The 16,337-nt window shown below is 42.0% G+C and overlaps 2 protein-coding genes across 3 annotated transcripts in view; one reads left to right on the top strand and one right to left on the bottom strand.

Annotated features, from left to right (window-relative positions):
- Window positions 1–7,942, top strand: part of naalad2 (N-acetylated alpha-linked acidic dipeptidase 2) — an 88,226-nt gene extending 80,284 nt beyond the window's left edge. The window contains exons 18-19 of the mRNA XM_078222793.1: window positions 3,524–3,616; window positions 6,678–7,942. Coding sequence (XP_078078919.1) covers window positions 3,524–3,616; window positions 6,678–6,864 — 280 coding nt within the window. The 3' untranslated portion in view covers window positions 6,865–7,942. The remainder of the gene's footprint in view (window positions 1–3,523; window positions 3,617–6,677) is intronic.
- A 5,511-nt stretch (window positions 7,943–13,453) lies between these two features.
- The window catches only part of LOC144499632 (cysteine and histidine-rich domain-containing protein 1-like), a 44,064-nt gene continuing 41,180 nt past the window's right edge, over window positions 13,454–16,337 (bottom strand). The window contains exon 11 of one of the 2 annotated variants that reach the window (XM_078221807.1): window positions 13,454–14,779. In XM_078221807.1, the coding sequence (XP_078077933.1) occupies window positions 14,621–14,779 (159 nt within the window). In that variant the 3' untranslated portion in view covers window positions 13,454–14,620. The remainder of the gene's footprint in view (window positions 14,780–16,337) is intronic. The other variant, XM_078221806.1, reaches the window with a different exon arrangement.

The raw sequence follows: 16,337 nt of genomic DNA, 5'->3' as shown, positions 1-16,337 counted from the left end.
CGCAACAAGATCTCACGGACACTATCACTACGCAACAAGATCTCAGGGACACTATCACTACGCAACAAGATCTCACGGACACTATCACTACGCAACAAGATCTCACGGACACTATCACTACACAACAAGATCTTACGGACACTATCACTACACAACAAGATCTCATGGACACTATCACTACACAACAAGATCTCAGGGACACTATCACTACACAACAAGATCTCAGGGACACTATCACTACACAACAAGATCTCACGGACACTATCACTACACAACAAGATCTCAGGGACACTATCACTACACAACAAGATCTCACGGACACTATCACTACGCAACAAGATCTCACGGACACTATCACTACGCAACAAGATCTCACGGACACTACCACTACGCAACAAGATCTCACGGACACTATCACGACACAACAAGATCTCACGGACACTATCACGACACAACAAGATCTCACGGACACTATCTCTACGCAACAAGATCTCAGGGACACTCTCACTACGCAAGGTCTCACGGACACTATCACTACACAACAAGATCTCAGGGACACTATCACTACACAAGATCTCAGGGACACTATCACTACACGACGAGATCTCAGGGACACTATCACTACACAACGAGAGCTCACGGACACTATCACTACACAACGAGAGCTCACGGACACTATCACTACACAAGATCTCACGGAGCAAGATAAATAGGCTTTTATTAGCAAGAACTTGGAGCCATCCCTGTCGGAGATCTGGTCTGAACTGAAGGCTAGGGGGAGGAACCACCACCTTTATACCCGGACCAGGATGAGGAGTCTTGGGCGGAACCGACAGGGATGTGCCACATATACAGGTAGTACAGGTAATAATAAATACTAACTAATAGTGGTTAACCACCACAGATAACAGGTAACAGTGGTTTACCACATTCACCCCCTGTTTAAAAAAAAGAGTCCGTCGGGGGTGAGGCAGAGTGAACAATATTTACAGATTTAGTCTATCCGGGGGCTTGCTCTGCCGCTGCGATCGCCGTAGTGCCGGTTCCGATGTAGTTTCAGGTCGCGGTGTCGTTTCAAGCGCCGGAACGTTGCTGTCATCCAAGATGGCGGCCCCCGCGGGTTGCACGCGGCCGGAGTCATCCAAGATGGCAGCCCCCATGGGTCGCACGCGGCCGGGGTCGTCCAAGATGGCGGCCCCCGTGGATCGCATGCAGCCGGGGTCGTCCAAGATGGCGGCCCCCGCGGGTCACACGCAGCGCTCGTGGATTTGGAGGTAGACTTATGGCAGACTTTGGCGTAGTGCCCCTTCTTCCCATACGCGGAGCAGAACGACTCCCTCGCCGGGCAGCGTTGTCGGGGGTGCTTACCCAGGCCGCAGAAGTAGCATTTCGGGCCTCCAGAGGTTGCTGCAGTGGTCAGGTCACCGGTGAGGCGACGGGCGGCGTAGGTCTGTGGTCCTCCCGGTAGCGACGGCCGCGGTGTCCACGATGCGCCCACGTGGTCAGGTGAGTAGGCTTCGAGGTATTGCGAGGTCACCTCTAAGGATTCAGCCAGTTGCACCGTTTTCTTTAAGTCCAGCGCACCCTGTTCCAGCAGCCGTTGCCGGATATAGGTAGTTCCGATGCCCGTGACAAAGGCATCCCTGATTAAGTCGTCTGTATATTGGGTGGCAGTCACAGACCTACAGTTGCAGTTCCGGGCAAGCAGTCGCAATGCGCGCAGGAACTGGTCAACTGGTTCACCTGGCTGCCGTCTGCGCGTAGCGAGGAGGTGTCTCGCGTAGACTTCATTAGGCCATTTATTATACTGGCCCTTTAAAAGTTCAATAGCGGCCGTGTAATTTTCCGCGTCTCGGATCGTAGCATATACTATGTCGCTTACCCGGCCGTGGAGCACCCGTAGTTTGTCAGCATCTGTACTGATGGCAGTGGAGGCTTCGATGTAATCCTCGAAGCATTGCAGCCAGTGATCAAACGTGTTTGACGCTCCAGCAGTGGGCAGGTCCAGATTCAGCCTTTCTGGTTTTAGCAACTGCTCCATTTTTTAAAAACTTGCTAATAAAATAGATGCACTATCAATTGAGTCAAGACTAGTTGTGAGCAAGACAGATAGGCTTTTATTAACAAGAACTTGGAGCCATCCCTGTCGGAGATCTGGTCTGAACTGAAGGCAAGGGGGAGGAGCCACCACCTTTATACCCGGACCAGGGGGAGGAGTCTTGGGCGGAACCGACAGGGATGTGCCACATATACAGGTAGTACAGGTAATAATAAATACTAACAGTGGTTAACCACCACAGATAACAGGTAACAGTGGTTTACCACACAGATAAAAGCAAATTACTGCAGATACTGGAATCTGAAACAAAAACAGAAAATGCTGGAAAATCTCAGCAGATCTGATCACATCTGTGGGGAGAAAAGAGCCAACGTTTCGAGCAAAGAGAATCAGCAGAGATTTATACTATTGCGGTGGGGACACTCTTGATTGACACTCTTAGCACCTGCTCAGCTTTCTGTTTCCTCATTTACATTCCTTTTGTCCAATTCCACACCCCCTCCCCACCCCAATAGTATAAATCTCTGCTGATTCTCTTTTCTCTTAGCTCTGACAAAGGGCCATCTAGACTCAAAACATCAGCTCTTTTCTCTCCCCACAGATGTTGTCAGACCTGCTGAGATTTTCCAGCATCTTCTGTTTTTGTGTCTGTTATGGCCAGTGTTTGTATTTTTTAATGACATTAAAAATGAGTCTGTTCTTTATAATCAGCATTTATGCTGGGCACATTATCTGTTCCAAGTGACCACCTCAATAGACCATTCACCAGGCAGAGTCATTCATTCACCAATGCACGTGTCCTTTGAGCTCCTAATCTCTATTGACGCTGAGCCATTCCTTTAGAATGAAAAGATATTGCATGCAACATGGAGTAGCCTCTCCAGCCAGAAAAGAGATGTTTTAACAGGAACCCATGTATCTCAATTCATGCATCTTAATGCCTGGGTTTCAGGTATCCTCTTGCAAATATCCAAAATAAGAAGTTTATAAGTGATTGTCATTCTTTCATGGGATGTGCACATTGCTGACAAGTCCCTGCTCCCCATCCCTAATTGCTCTTGAACTGAGTCACTCACTAGGCCATTTCGAAAGGCAATTGGAAGTCTGGAGTCACATGTAGGTCAGACCAATTTCCATCCCTGAAGGGCATTCGTGAAGCAGATGGATTTTTACTGAGACAAGCTTTCAGTCCTAGATTGATTAATTGAATTTGAATTCCACCAGCTGCCATGCTGGGATTTGAGTGCCTGTCCCCAGAGCATCAGCCTGGGTCTCCCGATTGTTAGTCCAGTGATTACCATTGCCACCAGCTGGTCAGTTAAATAAAACACTTTCAGTTTGCTCAAAGGAATCATCTCTTCATGCAATTTTTTGGTAATTTAGGTGCTGAGACAAATGAAATGAGCTTCTATCTAGAAACGTCTAAATCTGTAATTTCCCTCATTTTGTAAATGTATTTTATAGTGCTCTCGCTGTCCGAATAGTAAATGACCAACTGATGTTTCTGGAAAGATCCTTCATTCATCCTATGGGATTACCTGGAAGACCCTTCTATAGGTAAGAGTTGATGCGGTCAGAATTGAGTAATAATACTCACCGTTGCCGGTGTTCCATTTATCAGATGACATTCTGATCCATAAATTAGCTCCTAAATGCATTTACTTGTTGACTGCATTTAACTTATTTTGTCTAGATGTTCCGTGTCTCTTTTTAAATTGGCTTTACGATTGCATTACTTTGTTATTTTAACTATTATTGATGCAGCTCAGGGATCTTTAAAATAAAATTACAAGCTGTTGTTAATGGGCTTAATAGAATGTCACAGATGAGCAATGCGCTAATCATTCAGATAGGTAGTTAAATAACTCAACGGTTTGCAGCAAAATTTCAGTGTACTGTTTGATTCTGTTTCATTTTCACTGGAGTGGAAATTTTTCCCATAATCAGTTTTACAGTGTTGATGGGAGAATTACTGAAATGTGTAAAACAAAGGCAAAGGAATGTACAATAGCCACTTAGTCTTGAGCACAATTGCAGCGATATGGTTTTATATAACTAATTTGAAATCCTCCTACCATTACATTGTGTATATTTATGAATTGTAAACTTTATACCACCCAAGATGAGAAACAGAGGGTGCAACTGTACCACGAGCCTTCATTAGTGGTATAGGAGGTACATCTGGCCACTTGCTATGCAGGCCCTGCTGCATTAAGGGACTACAGCGGTACACACGGATCATTCCCACTTGTGTGCCCAAAGAGTTTGAAAGCGTGAGAATATGATACGAGCTGATACAATGCAGGAATTAATAAAACTGGCCAACAAATGTTCAGAGAATGCCTTCCATATTCACTCCTGAAATATCAAGTGTTAGGAAGTCAATGTCCTGCTCTGGGCTATTTAAAGGGCCACTTAACAATTTGGATCCTTTTGAGTTACTTTGCTCAGGCCAGGTTGGTACAAGCACTCTAGGAATGTGAAGGTTTCTACTGACCACAGGCTGAGAGAATAACAGAGCCTTTGATAAGTATAGGGGTAGTGGTTGTGGTGTCATTTGTTCTGTAAAATAAGTAGGATATGCAGAAGAGGAGACAGAGAGAAGGACCTCTGTGAAGGGGAAGGGAAGGTTCAACCCGGAGTGTCTGCCAGAAGCACTAAGCCTATCCAGAATGAACTAAGAACAGTGCCTTAGGAGGTGTCTTTAAACAAAGGAGGTGGCAGAGTTGTGTCAGCATCTTCAAGAATAACTGGAGCCTGAAACTAGCGTGAGGACTCTGTGTCATTAAAGATCATCAGCACTCAATCCATCCTCTCCGTCAGTTCCTTCCGGACTGCAGCTGCTGACATTGCAATATGTTGCTCAGAAATATCCAAAAGAGGGAAGACTAGGATAAAAGGGCACATTTTTGACCAGGATACCAAGCCTCCCAATGGCACAGAGCCCCCAGTTCCCACATGTCCTGTGCCCTGATCATTGATTCAGCACACTACCCTTCATGCACATGGTTGACCTGCTTCCCCCAGGCGGCTGGTAATCAGCTGTTATGTGTAATATTCAAATTCTTTCAAAAGTTGGGGTTGGGAATCAGTGATCCACACACATCCAGGTTGGATTCACACCCACCATTTAATTCAGCCTGTGCTTTCTTTTGGAGCGTGCAGCATCAATTATCCAGCAGCCTGCAACGTATTGTTGCAATTTCCCTTTTATAGGGACTGAACCTTAATAGCAGAGGCTGTTAGTATATTTTCCCTCTACCCTATGCTACTTGCCACTTGCCCGGACTGTGCAGAGGGGACATCAGGGTTGTGCCAAAGCTGCCAACTTTGAAGCCGCAATCGTGGAAATGTGGTGGGTAGATGAGGTTTTTTGTATTCCCCAGCCCATTCCTAATCAGTATGGTACTTCATAAAGCACCCTTGTACTCTAAAATCCGAGCGATTGCATTTCATGCTCAGAGATCTCTGTTTCTGTCCCTGGGATAGATGACTCTGTAGCACTGTGCTCTCCAACACCACCTTCATGGCTTCAGTTATTTTGCATCTGACCCAATGCACTGCCACTGCCCATGTCGCCCTGCAGCCCCTCCTCAAAGAAAAGACCAGCCTGTGACCATGGCCAGATTCCCATCTTCAACCTCAATTGACCACAACACGATGGGTCGGACTGCAAGTATAAAGCATACCATGATGTAAAAGTCAGCCTGATGCTCTGGTACAACCCCCATTACCTAACTCAAAGCACAGGAGAAGAAGGGAAGAAAGAATCCGAATACGACAGAGAACCATCTTAAAACAATACAGCTGTGACAAGGAAATGGCAATAATTGGGAGAGAGAAAAAGGCATAAGGAATGAAAGCTGTTGCAAGGCAGGTAGCACAGCAGAGTTGAAAACTACATTAAAAAAATTTGGAAGTGAAGGAAGAGGAATACAGCCATGAAAGAAAGAGGAACTAACTGACAATGAAGTACAGAAACGAGGAGATATGGAGGGAGGAGGATTAAAACTAGAAAAGTGGTTTCTGGTCAGAAGTAAATGACCATCGCATCATGCAAGGAATAGAGGGATATGGACCAAGGGCAGGCAGAGGGATTAGTGGGATTAGTTTAATTTGGCGTCATGTTCGGCACCTCATGGGCTGAAGGGCCTGTTCCTGTGCTTTACTGCTCTATGTTCTATGCCAGAGTCAGGTCATTGTTAGCTTTGCTTTGTTGCTCGGTAAATTTGGTTGGCTTTCACTTGAACCTTCACTCTGGAGACCATTTGGTTTCAGAATCTCAAACAGGAATACAGTCAGATTATTTCTTTGTTAATCTGATTTTTTGCTATGATTCCAAAATGAAAGTGTACAGGCGCAACCTACTTGAGCTGTCCTCATAACATAATCCCTCCCAAACCCAGAAATCAATCCAGCGAACCTGGAAACTTTCCGCACCAACAACACATCTCTGTGTTACAGCAATTACGTTATTTTAAAAAGACCTAATTTATTAAGCCCTCTTACCAGATCAATGTCTATCATGACAAATTAATTTTGGTAAACACGCCAGTCATCAGTAATGTTTGTTAAAAGTGTGGCATTGACATTTCTGATTTCCTTTTTCCCCCCATAGGCACATCATTTATGCTCCCAGCGCACATAACAAGTATGCAGGGGAATCTTTTCCAGGAATCTATGATGCCTTGTTTGACATATCAAATGCTGCAGATGAGCGCAAAGCCTGGCAAGAAGTAAAAAAGCAGATTGCTGTTGCATCCTTCACAGTGCAGGCTTCTGCCAGGACATTAGTGGAAGTGTAATTTTATTTGGTTTTATACTTTTGAGAGGTTGAATGAGGAGTTAATGATGTGATATTAAGGCTATCTTTATATGAATAATCATTTAGGAAATAGTAATGAATCTGTCCGAACTCAAATTTGAACAAAATCTACACTTTTTTCAGTTATATACTATAATCCACCCTACAGCTATGCTAGTAATGTTTTATTTTTGATAGATCTGTATTAAAACCTACAGTAGTCATTTTTTCATCTCCAAGATATTCTGGACTACACGAGATTTTAGAGAAGCAATAGCAACACAGAAAAAAAACAAAAAACCTCTTCAGTTTGTATATCAAATGGAGAAACCACTGATAATGTTTACAAAATTATAATTAACATTGACATTACCAGAAGTGACAAAAAAATAATCAAGGAGTAAGTTAACAGTTTTATTATAGTCGTATTAACTCTGAAAACTGCCGGTGTTTGTTGTCAGTTTCATGTTTTCATTCATCCACCAAAAAACCCTCAAGAAGCTTGGCACCATCCCAGACAAAGCAGGTCACTTGATTGGCAACCTATATGCTAACTTAAACATGCACTCCCTACACCACCAGCATACAGTGTCTACAGTGTGCAACATATACAAGATTCACTGCAGGAACTGGCCAAACCTTTGACAGCATCTTCCAAGCCATCAGTCTCTACCACCTAGAAGAACACAGGCAGCAAATAAATGGGACCCAGCCAGCTGGAAGTTCCCCTCCAAATCACTCACCATCCTAACTTGGAACTATATCACCATTCCTTCACTGTTGCGGAGTCAAATTCCTGGAACACCCTCCCTAACAGCACTGTGGAATTGAACCAGATGGATTGTAGCAGTTCCTGGAGATGGCTCACCACCACCTTTTCAAGGGCAATAAATACTGAGCTTGCGAGCAACGCTCACATCCCATGAAAGAACAAAAACAGTACAAATGAAATTAAAACCTGAAAGGATATGCATCTTAAATGTAAGAATAACTAAGGACTTTGAGCTCTTTTAGCAATGTGACTTTGAACAATGTGCTTTAATATTTTACAGTATTAAAATTCGGTATTCTAATTCTGCAGCTCAAAGCCTCAGAGCTTTCATACGTAGCATCTTGTAATTCACCAACCACATCATTTACGTACATTTTTTAAAAATTCCATCCACATTTTGCGGGATGACTACAAGAGAGTGCAGATGCTAGGTTCAATTGATGGCCATTACTGGGACTGAAAAGGCCAGTCCCTGAAGAAGAGGAAGTTATGGAGGCAGACTGAAGGTAAGTTGGGGTATTGGCAGGGCCTGACTGGCAGGCTTCAATGAGGGGACCAGAAAGGAGGGCTAAAGAGTCAGTATATCCTAGGGGAATGAGTGCCTCCAATGATGAGGGGGACCTCTAAAGGAGGTTCCACCCCTTGCCTGATACCAGTCTACTTCGTCAAAGCTACTGGGTTACCTGCCATGGGTAAAAGAGTAGTGGGGACATGATGAGGCTCTTATATAGCCATTATTGTCTCCTATCCCTGTAAATTGGGAGATGGGGTGAATGGGAACATGGCGAGCAGGCCTCGTGCTGCATTTTCCCAGGCCCCCAGCTTAAAACATGCCAATGGGAGGCTGTAAAATGGAGCACTGGAGGCGAGATGTGCAACCTTCTCAAGAGCTTTGGCATGCTGCATGATCATACAACTTAAAAGAGAATATTGGCTACACTTTCTCCTCCCGTGTAGTGAATGCAAATTATTAAACACATCACTTGGCTTTTGTGAATTTCCTTATATTTTAGGTGTCTTTATAGACAAAAGTATAAAACATGATCAAGAAAAAGGATCAATAGCGGAAGCATCATTTGGATCGTTCTCTCCAAGAGTTCAGACTGACCTGTTGGGTAGTCCCAGAATTTTCTGTTTTTATTTGTAGATAGAAGCAGGCTATTAACAATTGCTGACACATTTAAAATGACTAGGTGAAGATGCAAGTTTAAATGTAAATGATTTATAATGAGAGCAGGAAAAAAAGTGTCATAAGATTTAAGTTGTGGAATAACAAGAGTTGGTGATTGAAGCAGAAATGGTGGTCACAGTTCAGGCAAATTTTGTATTTACATAAAATTACAGGGAGAAAAAACTCAATGGCGCCATCAGGTGCTCTGTTTTGGATACACAACTTACAAAATAGGCGCAGTAGGTCGTCATTCAGTCCCTCAAACCTGCTCCACCATTCAATAAGATCATGGCTGATCTGTTTGTGTTTTGAATTTCACATTTCCATCTTGGACCCATCCAATTGAATAGAGAGACCAAAACTGCACACAGTACTTGAGATGTGGAGCAGAATTCTGTCACCTCACCCACCACAGAATCAGCGCGGGCGACAGTCCGACAACAGAAATCGCTGCTGACCTCGGGCAGGAATTTCCGGTCTCGCCCGAGTGAGGCTGCAAAATCCCACCTGCGATCTCACCAATGCCCGACATAACTGAAGCTTAACATCTTTACCTTGATGTTAAACTCCTCCCATTACAAAGAATAGAATTCCTTCCACCTCCTGATTTACAGCTATTACTGAAATTTATTTTGCATCTTGTATAATGTGGACAGTAGCAAAATATTTGTTCATTTCATTTGATATTTCCTTATTATTTATCAATTCCCCAGCATCACTCTAGAGGACAAACACTTTTTAAAAAAACCTGCTGACACTCGCTATTTGTTTTTACATTTCCTGCTAGCTTCTCCCATACTCTAATTTCTTTCTGCTTATTAACATTTAGTTATTCTCGGCCATTCTTTATATTCTGACCAATCATCTGGTCTGCCATTCAACCTTGTGCAGTTGTATGCTTCTTTTCCACTTAAGTTTGATGCTTTCCTTAATTTCTTTTGTTAAACAGATGGTAGGTCTTCCCCTTAGAATAAGTACATTCCTACTATAAAGAAAAACCTAAGTATTCTGGAATATCCCTATAAACATCTGCCACTGCTTCACTATTGATCTATTGTCCAGCCTAGTATGCCAGTTCACCTCAGCTAGCTCAACTTTCATATCCATAGTTGCCCTTAAGTTTACCAGTCTTAGTGCACATATAAAACTATGATGGGGGATAAGATAGAAGCAGGGAGATTGTTTCCACTGGCAGGTGAATCCAGAACTAGGGGCATAGCCTTAAAATGAGCAGAAAATTTAGGACTGAGTTGAGGAAGAGCTTCTTCACCCAATGGGTTGTGAATCTGTGGAATTCACTGCCCAGTGAAGCGGTTGAGGCTACTTCATTGAACGTTTTTAAGGCAAAGATAAATTTTTGAACAGTAAAGGAGTTAAGGGTTATGGTGAGCAGGCAGGCAAGTAAAGCAGAGTCCAATGGCGGAGCAGGCTCGAGGGGCCAAATGGCCTAATCCTGCTCCTAGTTATGTTATTAGTATGGCCAGATATATTACAGAAAAGGAGAGTTATGGTCAACTCAACATTAGCCAGGAAAACAAAGCTCAGAGAATTGGAATGCTACATTACACTAATTTTAAGTCTCATAACACCACATTAAAGTCGACTTTAATCTGGTTATGAGACTTCTTACTGTGCCCACCTCAGTCCATCAACAGCATCTCCACCCCATACACTCATTTTGACATAGGGAAATGAGTGTTGGATGAGACATATGGAGAGAACTGAGGATTTTGGGTTGTGGTTTATGAGGTGAATAGTGAAGATGTCTTGGACAAATCACACTACCAATGAAGAGGTGCAAAAGAACTTTGCTGACTAAGATCAGGAAGAGACGGTTAGAATCTTTTGGGCATGCATAAAGTAATCATGGTTCAGATTTGATGCAGAAGGGTATGATCAATACAAGAGATCAAGGTAGACAAAGAACTACCTTTTCAAAGAGCCTCACAAATTGGATGAATGTATCACCAACAAAGATGGTCCATGCCTCTAGACTAGGAGTAAAATGGAGGTCCGTGGTCACCATGATGTGTTTACCTAAAGAGAATCACAGTGGTAAAGCTGTGACCCGATGTGCACATAAGAAAGCTTTTTGGATCGCTGTAGTTTATCACTCCACTATTAGAGAGTAGAACCAAGTAGATTAAAAACTACCTTTAAGGTTTTTTTGAAAGATAAAAGTATTTTAAAATTCTGAATTGTAAACCATGTCCAAATTTCACAGAACTTCTATCATAGATAATCGAACAGTTTTGGTTTAGAAATGTTGCAAGACAACTTATGCTATAAATGAAACATTCACTGAAAGTCTTTCACATTCAATATTTAAAAGACCAGGTGCATGTGTGTATGTTATGAAAAATAAGAACATTATCATTTTCATACATTATCAGCTCTTGTGGACCTGTCATAAATACCAAAGGTTTCACAAAGAAATGACCCTAATAACTTAATTGGTTTATTTGAGTACTGCCCTTGTGAAAACTGTTTCTCATCCTGTTACTGAGCCAATATTTAACTAAGTCAATAACTTGCTTCCAATTCCATGTGTCAGATTTAGCTAACAGTCTCAGAGGGACTTCAGTGAATGCCTTCTGAAAGTCCATGTAACATGCAGACATTCTCCTGTCCAATACTTTAGTCACCTCTTCAAAGCATGTAATCAGGTGTGTCAGGTATGACCAAATCCATGAGAGCTCTCTGATCAGGTCTTCATTCTATCCTAATTACAGACTGGCAACTTGTAGAAGAAACATATCACCGAGCCAATTCCCTGGTATTCCTGTCTTACCATACATCAATAGCAGATACACATAACCTCCAGTCCACAAGAATGATTCCTAAATTGAGAACTTTGTAGAAGTCCCAACTTCAACCTCACAATGTTTTAGTCTACGTTTAAATCCCTTGGTTTGGAAACCATCTGGCCTAGAGGAACTGCCATTCTTTAGTGCATTATTTTCTTTTAGTTATTTGCTTACATTAACTTTGAAGAATCCAATTCAGTATTAGATACCTTGGAATTTCCAGCATGCTAATTTCTTAACCTTGAATATTAATCAACATGTACATTTCCTCATTTTCATTGACTTCACATCAGTTTTCAAGGAGCCAACATTGCTCCTGATCACCCTTTTTCACCATTTGTAAAAAAAAAATTGTTTTGACATCACTTGCAAGTTTCTTTTTATATTCCCTTCTGGTAGCTAAGTGTATTTTGTCATTCTTTACAATCTTCCCATTTTCCAGAATTTTATAAAAACATTGTGTACCTTTTCTTTTTAGTTTTATGTTGACTCTTACTTCTTTAGTTGTCCATGGCTGGCATTTTGGCAAGTAGAGCTCTCGTTCCTTAGGGACATTAGCTGGTTCTGTATCATTTTTAAACACCTCACACTGATGGTCCACCAATTTTACTCATTGTGACGAACCCTAAAGGAAAAGAAACTTACCTTCTGTTTCAAGTTCCGAGGCTGGGAACTACAGCTCCCAATAGGACTCGAGGTTCCTGTGTAGAAGGGCCACAAATGCACTGTTGGCCCATTTTGACCATCTTCAGTACAGTAAATGGCCCTGTGCACATCTGCCATTCATTGAGCTTTTTTTAAATAATGGAAACCTGCTGGAATGTAAAAAGCCAAAAGTGAAACAGCATGAAAGGTCAGGTGACCTGCAACCAGAGCACAATCTAGGGAAGTGTCCTATAGAGCAGGACACAAGAGGGGGAAAGGGAGGACCCAAGTAAAGAAGACCCCAATTCAGGGAGTGGGGTAGGAACAGACCCCATGACAGTCTCAAGGAAAGAGAACAGGAATCTGAAAAAGCACAGAAAAAGATTCTGAATGAGAGATAGAGCTGCAGGGAGCAGACTTGGGTAAAGTGGGCTTGAAAAAAGTATGAAGACCCAAGAAGATAGCCGAAGGTGGTCTCTGTACTGTGGGCTGTAAGGGCAAAGGTGCCCTTTGGAGTGCTGCTGTTCTGTTTGGCACAACCAAATATCTGACTGTACATGGAAGGTGAAATATGTATGTAAATATTTAGGGGAAAGGAGCAGCAGGTGGTGAGTTTTAAACCCTAGAAGTGGATCTTTGTTGAAAGCTTTGCCTGGGAAGACTTCCAAGATGAGGTTATTCGAGTGGGGATATTTATTAATCATTTATGGGATGTGGACATTGCTGGCAAGGCCAGCAATTATTGTCCTCGATAAGGAATTGGTGAGCTGCCTTCTTGAATAACTGCAGTCCCTGTGGTGTAGGTATACCCGCAGTGCCAATAGGTAACCCAATGAGACAATATATTTTCCAGTCAGGATGGTGAGTGACTGAGGGGAACTTGCAGGTGATGTCCAATGTATCTGCTGGCCTGGTCTTCCTACATGGCAGTATCCCTGGAAGGCCTTGAGAGAAAGAGCAAGTTTCAGTGACACTGGTTGGCTCACGGTATAACAAACATCTTTGGGGGTGGGGTGGGGGAGAGCACAGGGCAGGCTGATGAGAAATTCATAGAATCTGCTTTGGGTGGCATCTGGCACTTGTTTTTGCAGTGTTGTGCAGCTGACCACAGTTAACATTAAATACTTACCCTGACTAGTAGAGTACAAGACAGATTTTGTAAGTTGTGTTAAAAGTATAGTTGGAATGGAGGAATAGTGTGATGACTCATTTATTGATATTTGTATTAAAATCTTTCAAACCTTGTCTCATGTAATATAGTTCATTTTTCTTGCTTAATGAAGGTTTTATTCTTTTGTTTAAAGTTCACCAGCAGACTCCTATGAATCTGTTTGTTTAGTAACTGCCCTCCAGTTTAAAGTTAGGTCCATTAGGCTTGATTCCACTCTGGGATTGGAATTGTTCAGAAACAACATTAGCTGGATCGTAATGCCATGAGAAAATTTAGTTGACAGTGGATAGTACCTCTCGTTCCTGCCTAAATCTAGAATCTAAAGGATGAACATAAAACAGCTACTTTCAAACACTGTTCAATCATATTATGATTGCTTTTAGCTTCATGTTCGCACACTGTTAGGCTGTTTGCTAAATCTAATTTTGCCTGTCTTTCTTTGTCAGGTGCTACATTGGAGACAATTTGGCCTCAGGATATACAACTATACCTTGCATAGATGGTTTTTAGTTGATCTTTAGACAACTTAAAGCACGTAATTGAATTCTGACTAAAAAAAACACAAGTAGGAAATCCTATGCTGCTTGGAGGGAATACTATACATGTTAAACAGCAATATTCAAGAACAGTATTGACCACAAATAAATGCAGTTAAAATTGTGGGTTTCATTTCTAATATGCCAACAACAACCCCCCTCTCCCCAAACCATTCAATGAAAAAAAACCAAAAGTAGGAATTTTATACCTTAGATAGTTCAACAACTAAAATATACAGGCAGTTTCAGTGCATTAGTTACTTTGATTTTATTTTAAAAATAGGAATAAAATGTGATTTTATCAAGACTATGTAAATAGAATTCTAATAGGTAAGTGTTCCAGACACTGGAAAAAAGTGGCCTTTATTTAATTTCAATCAAACTGTGAGGGTGCCACATTGCTTTTGGACATATTATTAATGTGCTGAATAATAGAGTTCATTTGTTACACAAATAAATCTATGCAGCCAAAGACAGACAAGATGTAGTACTGTTTGTTCATAAATATCTTAAAGCTTTGCATCAAAATACAGTAAGCTGTAATTTTATGAAAATTGTTTCAAAAACAGATACAGAATGTAGACAGGTAACACGATTAATGTTATTACTCCCTCGCATCACCCACTTCACATTCCTAAATTGGTCCCAGTTTCTTTCAATCGTCATCTTCATTTGAATCTGGAGCTTGCTCTTTTTTCTCGGGCTGCGGCGGAGGTAGCTCAAGCCGAGCCCATAATACTGGCTCAGCTTTCTTCATAGTAACCTCAACTTTAGCAGGTGTCATACTCATTTGACTTTTACTAACATCAATGACCTTCATGAGGGAAAGGGAAAAATGCATTAGCTCTGCTTCTTCCAAATTCAAAAATCAGTTTTTAAACAAGCACAATGTAGAGAACATCAAGTACCTGACAAAATAGCCAAATTTACATTTTGACAGTGGCTAGCATTGAACAAACCAAATCTGGCTTTCATTAGAAAGGACTTCTGACCCCAGAGTTGACATGGGAATTCTTGTTTTATTAATGTGGAAAACAACTTACATTTATATAGTGCTTCTAATGTAGGGAAATGCCTCAAGGCATTTCACAGAAGAGTGGGCAGTCTAACACTTTCACTGAAGTAACACACAAGACATTAGGAAAGATGTCTAAAAGCATGGTCAGAGGTTGGTTTCAAGAAAAGCCTTAAGGTAGATGTGTGAGATAGTGAGGTAGAGGGGCTTTTGATAGAAATTCCAGAGCTTAAATAGAGCATGCATGTTTTAAGGCATGACCAACAATGGCAAAGCAAGGGTGCGAGGGATATGTAGGTGGTCAAAGTTCAAAGAACCAAAGAAGTGCTACAGTGCAGAAGAATGCCATTCGGCCCATCGAGCCTGCACCGACAACAATCCCACCCAGGCCACATAACCCAATGTATTTACTCTTCTAGTCCCCCTAACACTTAGGGGCAATTTAGCATGGCCCATCCACCTAACCCGCACATCTCTGGACTATGGGAGGAAAACAGAGCATCCGGAGGAAACCCACGCAGACACAGGAAGAATGTGCAAACTCCACACAGAAAGTGACCCTAGGCAGGTATCGAACCCGGGTTCCTGACGTTGTGAGGCAGCAGTGCTAACCACTTTGCCATTCTGCTGTCCCTCATTGAAAGAATGCAGAAGTATTGGAACACAAAGAGGTTAGAAAAGGAAGACTGCAATCATTGAACAGACCGTATAGATTTTCAGCAATTATTCTGAGAGTCAGATTCTAATGTTGCAGCGGACAGAGAACCACAACTGAATTTACCTCAGCCCTAATTCTAAGGAGGTATCCTTAGAAAAGTTATGGTACCGTCATTTCTAACTGAATTACAGCAAACGTTCATGATCACCAACATGATCATTTTACATTAGAGGCACTGAGTGATATGTGAGCAGGATTTGGTGTGGGTTAGGATGTGAGCAGCTTGTACGAACTACGTTTATGGAAGGCCAACTAGAACATAGAGCAACCAAATCTGGAAGCTACAAAGAAATGCAGGATTGTTTCATCAGAGGCCAAGGTGGCTTCCGAGCGTGTATATGGGACTGGTAACTCATCTTGGGGTAAATTAGAAATTAAGAATTAGTTTCATCCCTAGACAGTAGCTGGGGGAGAGAGAATAAATGGCTCCAGAGCTAGAAAAATGGCTAGAATCAGGAGCTTCAAGACAGATGGAATACCACCCTAAAAATGTGAAGAGTCTTCAACTATTCATCAGTTTTCATTTGAACAAAATTTATTTAATTGCTTATATTAAGCAACTGTAATAAACACAGAAGGTATCAACTCAAATTAAACAGACTGTACAGATTTTCAACAATTATTCGGAGTCAGATTCTA

This window comes from Mustelus asterias, chromosome 10 (assembly GCF_964213995.1).
Source record: "Mustelus asterias chromosome 10, sMusAst1.hap1.1, whole genome shotgun sequence".
Taxonomy (NCBI): Eukaryota; Metazoa; Chordata; class Chondrichthyes; order Carcharhiniformes; family Triakidae; genus Mustelus; species Mustelus asterias.
The sequence above is the reverse complement of the archived record's forward strand: the minus strand, read 5'-3'. Positions and strand labels throughout refer to the sequence as shown.